Source organism: Oryctolagus cuniculus, chromosome 1, assembly GCF_964237555.1.
Source record: "Oryctolagus cuniculus chromosome 1, mOryCun1.1, whole genome shotgun sequence".
NCBI classification, from domain to species: Eukaryota; Metazoa; Chordata; class Mammalia; order Lagomorpha; family Leporidae; genus Oryctolagus; species Oryctolagus cuniculus.
In genome coordinates this window covers 190,337,065-190,345,583 of record NC_091432.1, presented here as the reverse complement: position 1 = coordinate 190,345,583, position 8,519 = coordinate 190,337,065, and the positions used below count along the sequence as shown (strand labels likewise).

General features: G+C 35.6%; 1 protein-coding gene across 1 annotated transcript in view; it reads right to left on the bottom strand.

Annotated features, from left to right (window-relative positions):
* Positions 1 to 3,216: 3,216 nt before the first annotated feature.
* Positions 3,217 to 8,519, bottom strand: part of IFT74 (intraflagellar transport 74) — a 116,406-nt gene continuing 111,103 nt past the window's right edge. Inside the window, exons 19-20 of the mRNA XM_002708044.5 lie at positions 5,737 to 5,797; positions 3,217 to 4,419 (exon numbers count right to left, since the gene is read on the bottom strand). Coding sequence (XP_002708090.2) covers positions 4,301 to 4,419; positions 5,737 to 5,797 — 180 coding nt within the window. The 3' untranslated portion in view covers positions 3,217 to 4,300. The remainder of the gene's footprint in view (positions 4,420 to 5,736; positions 5,798 to 8,519) is intronic.

Genomic DNA, 8,519 nt, shown 5'->3' with positions numbered 1-8,519 from the left:
TCAAAATGACCATACTACTGAAAGCAATTTATAGATTCAATGTGATATCAAAGTACCAAGGACCTTCTTCCCAGATATAGAAAAAATGATGCTGAAATTCATGTTGAAACACAGGAGACCCCAAATAGCTAAAGCAATCTTATAGTACAAAAACAAAGCTGGAGGCATCACAATACTAGATTTCAAGACATACCACAAGGAGTTATAATCAATACAGCCTGGTAACAACACAAAAGCAGACATGTAGACCAATGGAACAGAACTGAAACTCCAAGAATCAAACCACATATCTAGAAACAACTAATCTTTGACAACGTAGCTAAAATCAGTACCTGGGGAAAGGACAGTCTCTTTAACAAATGGTGCTGAGAAAATTGAATTTCCACATGCAGAAGTATAAAGCAAGACCCCTACCTTACATCTTAAACAAAAATCAACCCAAAATGGATTAAAGATCTAAATCTACAACCAAATACCATCAAATTATGAGAACATTGGGGAAAACTTGCAAGATATTGGCATGGGCAAAGAGTTCTTGGAAAAGACTTCAGTGGTACAGGAAATCAAAGCCAAAACTGATGAATGGGATTACAAAATGCTGAGAAGCTTCTGCACTGCAAAAGTGAAGACACAATTAACAGAATTGGAGAAATTATTGGTAAGCCATGCAACTGATAGAGGATTAATAACCAGAATATATAAGGAGATCAAAAAACTTAACCACAAAACAACAAAACAAAAAACCCAGTTAACAAATGGGCAAAGGAGTCTGGGAGGGTCTAAACTCTGGTGAAAGTAAAATTCTTTAGGAAATACTTTACAGTATACTCTCTTCTTGAGCTCTTTACACATAAGCATACTAAGGGCTATGAGTAGCCAAGAAAAAAAAATTGCCTGTTTCTAACAGTGTTTCCCAAGCTTCCCTGACTATGAGTCCTTTGTGGTAGAATACCTACTGAAAACCTGAGAAACTCAAGATCTGAGGAACACGTTGTATGAATGCCGCCTTGGTGAATACATTGCTGTCTAGGTTCTTCAGTTATATTAATAATCCAGAATTAACCATGCTCAAAAATGCTCCCACCTCAATACCTCAGAAATTTGAATGTAGACATACTATATAACCCAGCCATCCCACTCCTGGGAATTCACCCAAGGGAAATGAAATCAGTATATGAAAGAGTTATCTGTATCCCCATGTTTACTGCAGCTGAATTCACAGCAGCTCAATTCACAATAGCTAAGACATGGAATCAACCCAAATGCCCATCAATTTTATTGGATAAAAAATTACGGGATATGTACACCATGGAATACTACACAGCAGTGAAAAAATGAAATCCGGTCATTTGCAACAAAATGGATGAAACTGGAAAACATCATACTTAGTGAAATAAGCCAGTTCCAAAGGGACAAATACCATATGTTCTCCCTGACCTGTGATAACTAATAGAGCACCTAAAATGCAATCTGTAGAAATGAAATTGACACTTCAAGATGCAATGACTTTAAATAGCCCTCATCTTAACTATTGAGGAACAGTTTTTGTTTTTTTTTTTTTTTTTTTTTTTTTTTGCTTTCAAACCATCTGTTGAACTCTTTGCTTAACATAGAGTTAAACATGTGTACAAAGTCAATTGAAAATAGATCTCAGTAAAAAATAAGAGTGGAAATAAGAGAGGGAGGAGGAAGAGGAATGGGAGTATGAGTGGGAGGGCAGGCACAGTGGAAAGAATCACCATGATGCTAAAGTTGTAATTATGAAGTATATGAAGTTTTAACTGTGAAGCTGTATAGTTCTGCATACATTCCTATGGACTTATTTCTAAAGGTACAGCTTAAAAATTTGCCATGGGACCACAATTACCCTTAAGCTGGGTGTTAAAAATACCATCTTAAGTATTCAAATGATCATACACATAGGGTTTAGTGTCTGGTAATAACAGAATTAAAAAGGAGTGAATGCTCCAACATGAGAAGGAGTCCACACAGCAAACTTATAGAATGACAATCACTTTAAGTAGCACTCTGACCTCAGAATCAGCCCTTAAGTCATTCTGGTCTGGCTGAAAAGCCCATGAGAGGATTTCAGGCATGGAAAGCCAAGACACTGTGGCAAAAAATGTCCTACATGAAGGACCTCGGTGGGTGAGACCCCAGTGGAAAGAAGTGGTCATCAAAGAAGGAGGTACTGTTCTCTGAAGGGAGGAGCGAACTGCCACTTTGCTTAACGGCTTTGTCTAAGTATTGGTGGAGTTTGTGGATTCAAAAGGCTTCCCTAGCCCAGGCAGCTCATGTCAAGAGCCTTGGGTGATCACTGATGTCATACATAAGAGAGTTAATTGTTAAATTAACAACAGGAGTCACTGTGCTCTAACTTCCCATGCAGGGCCTCTGTCCTCAAAGAGTAGTATTATAATTACGTCTAAGTGCTCGCAAAAGATGTATCATTCTTGGTACTTCTTTAAAGTTAATTTTGTTTCTTAAAAAAAAAAGAAGTGAAATTAACTTCAAGATGTAATGACTTTCACAGCCATTGTCTTGACTACTGAGAAACAGTTTTTTTGTGTGTGCAAATTATTGAACTCTTAGTATAGAGTTGGTCTTCTGTGTATACAGTTAATTGAAAATGGATCTTACTGGAGCTGGGAATATGAATGGGAGAGCAAGAAGAGAAAGGGGTGGGAATGTGAGTGGGACGGCTGACATGGTGGGAAGAATCACTATATTCTTAAAGTTGTACTTATGAAATACATGAAGTTTGTATTCCTTTTTTTTTTTTTTTTTTTTTTTTTTTTTTTTTTGACAGGCAGAGTGGACAGTGAGAGAGAGAGACAGAGAGAAAGGTCTTCCTTTTGCCGTTGGATCACCCTCCAATGGCCGCCGCTGCAGCCGGCGCACCGCGCTGATCCGATGGCAGGAGCCAGGATCCAGGTGCTTTTCCTGGTCTCCCATGGGGTGCAGGGCCCAAGCACCTGGGCCATCCTCCACTGCACTCCCTGGCCATAGCAGAGAGCTGGCCTGGAAGAGGGGCAACCGGGACAGAATCCGGCGCCCCAACCGGGACTAGAACCCGGTGTGCCGGCGCCGCAAGGTGGAGGATTAGCCTATTGAGCCACGGCGCCAGCGAAGTTTGTATTCCTTAAATAAAAGATTTCTTTGAGAAAAAAATACTCCCTCCTCTACCTAAATTTGCAGAGATGAAAACAGAATAATTTTTGGTATTAAATATTTATTTTAAAAAATAACATACATGAGAAAATTTTATGGCATATAAATGATATCAATAAAGCTTTTTTTTTAAGAATCCAATACATTCTTCGTGTTTCCAGTAAATCAAGAGGTAGTTATCCAATAAACATGTTATATAAACAAAAAGGTTTTTTTAAAGAACTTAAAGAATATTTTATGCAGGTCAAAGTGACTCATTCCTGTCCCACAAGAGAAGATACACATGTAGTTACTATAATGTCTTGCAGACTCTAAGATCCTCTCCCCTAAATAGGACTGGTTAGATTTTTTATAATTTTACCTCTTGTTGATTTTCTTTTCAAATTGTTTAGCTAATGTTGAGAAGTTAACCTACTTAAGTACTCCCAATTGTGTAAGAGCAAATGTAAGCTTTAGGGTGGAAATAAACAGTATAAGCCATAGTCCAAAACTGGCTACCATAAGGGTAGCATTTCTTTTACACCTGTTTTTTCAGGCATATATATTTTAAGAATGATAATCCTTAAAGTTTCAAATTCTAAATCTTTTGGAGATAACAAATCACAAAGTTATGTATTACATATTTATCTGTGACTTTATATGCCCAAGGACATATATTTGTAGTATTTGAGAAGGCTCAAAGCTAAAAATCTCCCTTCTATTTTTCTATCGTTTTCTAGACACAAACATTGACAAGGCTGATGTAAGTGCTAAATCAGATTCACATTCCCTCATGCTTTCCTAGAGCTGATACAAGAAAAAAATTCTCTCATTGATTATCATAGATGCATGACACCAGCTAAGTGAATCTCAACGGTAACTTCAAGTTTGTTCACCTTTTGATTTTTTGGTATATTTTTATTATTCCCACAAAACAAATTAAAAAACAAAGGAGATAATACATTTTTATATACAAACTATTGAGCTATTTTATTACTTAAAATATCACTCTTCAAAGATGCCACAGAAATTACAGCACTTAGAAATTTTAGGTACAACTCTTTAAAAGTAAGTTATTTTATTTTAGTCAGTCTGTAGAAAGTTTCACAGAAAGAAGAGATTTCTACACAGATTGTCATGTGCCGTAGAGTCAGTTCCTGCTAGTGCTGTGTAGAGCATCCACGATGGTTTTATTGTACTCTGCAATCTGCTTGGTCACATTTTTCATAATTGGCCGGTAATCACTTTCTTGACTCTTCGTGGCTATGACTAATTATATTAGTTAAGGAGGAATATTGTCAATAAAAATATTAGTCTTATTGTGTTATTGTGAATCAGAAAGAACTAAATCAAACTGCTATTTTCTCAAAGCAAGGTAGCACACACACACACAAACCCACAGTTATAACACTTTAAAGATACAGTATGTTTTTTAACAGATTAAGCATAAATTGAAACCCAAAAAGCCAAGAAAAACTTATTTCAAAAAAGTTCACCTGCAGAATAAATGCTTTTTTACTCTTAATGTTATAAATTCCAATCTAATTCTGGCCTTAAAACAATCTACTGTTCCCTACAGTACTATATAGAATTTTGGCAAGTTTCTGGATTTTATTCTGTTTTAAAACCATCTACTTTCTGTTGTGCAAAACTGGAGTGTTGCACTTCAGCATATTATGAATGTGAGTCTTCTGATTTTAGAGTCCCTAAAGCATCTTATCTGAGGTAAGTATTCTACCACTGAGTCAGGATCTAGTTCTCCAAGCAGAGCTGTCCTTGATGTGTGGAAGAAGGAAACAGGAAACAACATTTGGAGAATGTTTGTTACAACTCCACAATGCATGTCCCCGGCAGCTGCTGCCTGCTATGATCACACAAAAAGATAAGAAGATGAGATATAAGTATCATCCGGATAGAAAGACGAAGCTGAATTGGCTGAAACATGGATGAATTAGCAGGTCAAACTTCTCATGATTCTACTTAGATTATCTATCTCCCTTTGCTGTGTTATGTGTATATTTATAATGCTGTTCCTTGGATATCTGGGGAGCAAAGGGAGACACACTATGTAGGGTCACTGAAATGTTTTCCATATATAAATATAATTATAAATATATAGCTGTACATATGCTATATATATGATTACATATTCCGATGGTATATATACAATTTTGTGCATATAAAATATTTACTGTATTTTGGAAAAATATAAATATTAGATATATTTTAGAGATGACAAACTGATGTTTGAGATTAATTGTCCAAAATGCATAACTTATAAAAGACGGAGTCGACATGTCAATTTATATCTCCTAACTCTAAAAGCTGTACACGTAATCATTATGCCACATTATAACTCTGTAATCCTTCTGTGGCCATTCTCAGTCTGCTTTCTATTAGTTACTTTGGGGTACGCACACACCCTAAATACTGCAGAGCAGAAACTGAGTCTTATTTATGCTCCACATTTCAGCCCATTGTTCTACACCTATTAGGTATTTGATCAGTGTGTGTTGAACTGAATTTCATTTGAGTCGTTAAAGAAATTTTAAAAAATCTCAGTCAATTCCCAATTTTAAAGGATACATTCTTTCATTACAAAATTATTTTGCTCATGATGTTGCCATTTTCTCTCCAAATTTGTAAGCTAAAAACACAAAAGTAAAAGGTTAAATAGTGTCGATATACAAAACAATTATATGTCCTTTTAAGAAGATAAGAAAAGATTAAAGATCCACTCAATTTTAATTCTTATCAATTCCTTTCATTTTACTGGTATAAAGCCATAGACATTAAAAAAAAAGATTAATCAGTAGTAAATAATACAGTGAGGAATTCTACAACAAATTTTACTCTATATGTTTATTTTAATTAGAATATATTTAAAATGTTTATTGTAACAGTGAACATGTCAACTGAAAGACAATTTATGATTTTCCTTTTCCTAAAAGAACTTAAAAAAGAATGGGACATGATGGGAATCTCTCCTTGAAATCTGGAAGTCTAGTGCCACAAATGTAATATATATTCTAAAGCTGTCAAAGGTTCAGCTATATAGGAGAAACTTCCTTATTTCCAGGGCTAAATTTCCTGCCTAATTCCACAAGCTGTGATAAGAGCAGAGCTGCAGTGTGAAGATTATAAGAGGGCTGGTAAAAAGTTGGCACTGTTACAATAATTTCTGCATCAACAGGAAGCTAATGTGGATATTATATTGATGGTTGCTTCCTCAGAAGACAATTTTACTGTTATAGAATTAAATTGTTTTTCTGATTCAATTAACCTTGTAACGCTGGGTTACAGTCTTTCTTTTTTAAGATGCACATAGTTTTTACTAAGCAAAGGATCATCTGAAAAATGAAATTCTAAAACTATGCTCTGCCCGAACATTTCAAAGAAGCAATGAAAAATTTTAACAATATGGTAAGTGAGGCAGCATTAATAATGTTTCTTTCTACTCTCATGTTAAAATTATTTTCAGGGCATAAATTCAGTCTTGATGTTGCATCTATTCCATTGTTTCCTCCAGAGACAAATCTAGATATTAGGATGAATCATAAGTAATTAATTATGTGAATTGTATGTGCTGTGAGCTATCACTACTAAATCAGATGTATCTCACTCTGATAGGACCCTGAAGTTAAGATGGTCTTAAGGAAGCAGTCAGCAATTTTTGGCAGTAAATCTAAAATAACCTTTAGCAAAGTCAAGTACCAGACTTTTTTGTCTTTGTTTCATACAAAGAGGTGGGCTACTTACAATGCAAAACTCTTAAGTGATACACAAATGACAATTTAAAAAAGCAACATTATGTCAGATGGTCAAATTATTTTTATATTGTATTTCATTGACCTGCACTTAGGTCTTCAAGGATATCATGAAGCACAAACCCATTTTTGAAAAAAATTCCCCCTATAATTTATTGAAGTAATCTGTTACATAAAATTATTTATAGAAGTCAAAAATCAGTTTTTAAAGAGAATACTTGCAGAAGAAGACTAGAATTTGACTTAATCAGTTGATATTTACAAAAGATGACAAATAATATAGAGAAGGGCTACAAATTGTGGCTTATCTGATGATTTCTGGTTATCAACATAAGAATATAACCAGCACTTAGTGGATGAATAAACAAAATAGCCATTAATTGACTAACAAATGGTGTTTGTCAAGTGTTTTCTACCTCCAGTGTATCCAGTGGAAGAGGAAAGACAGTATTCCACAAGAAATTTCAGTATGTTTTTCTAAGGAAAGACAATTACCTCACAAGCATTTTAAGTTTCTTCTCCAGCCCTCAGCCTGACGCTGTATATTCTAGGATAATTTAGCCACATGTAAGTCTATACTTAGGTTTGCACATTATTAAGTAGAGACAGAATGGTAAATTTGAAATATATAAATTAGCTATCTCTAAGTTTTTAGTAGTTGTGGTAAATTCTGATGAGACTCTACCCCTCTCAGGAAGAATCTAAGTTGTATCATTTTTAATGACATATCTATATATTAAAATAGCTGCTATCACAGCAATGTCATCAAAACAGAAAAAGAGACTAAAAAATAGGAAAATGCTTATAAACTATATGCATAGAATGGTTTATTTTTTTAAAAAAATAATATAATTAATATGAATGTGTGAATGCAAAGGGAGAAAGTTCACAATATTACACCAAACTATTAACAATGTTTGTCACTGAGTAGTGGGAAATCAAAGGACTTTTTTTTCTATCATACTTCCATATACATAAAATGAAAGCCTTCGTGCATTTTGCATTTTAAAACATGTACACACTGTGAATACAGATCAATTAATTTGAGAATGATCAATCTTCTTCAAACCATAATTACTGATTTTTGTATATGACATGTAATGCTTCATCATTCAAAGATATTTGTTGAACATCTACTTTATACTAATCAATAGCACAGTGCTAGAGATAAAGTGAATGAGCAGATATGGTCTGTTCCCTCTCAAGAGTTCACAGGCTAGAAGACTTGAGTGTTATGGTAATCAACAGTAGGATGAATGATGTGAAAACAATGTGGCAGCTTTTTTTTTTTTTTTTTTTTTTTTGACAGGCAGAGTGGACAGTGAGAGAGAGAGACAGAGAGAAAGGTCTTCCTTTGCCATTGGTTCACCCTCCAATGGCCGCTGCGGCCGGCGTGCTGTGGCCGGTGCGCTGCGGCCGGCGCACCGCGCTGATCCGATGGCAGGAGCCAGGAGCCAGGTGCTTTTCCTGGTCTCCCATGCGGGTGCAGGGCCCAAGCACCTGGGCCATCCTCCACTGCACTCCCTGGCCACAGTAGAGAGCTGGCCTGGAAGAGGGGCAACCGGGACAGAATCCGGCGCCCCAACCGGGACTAGAACCCGG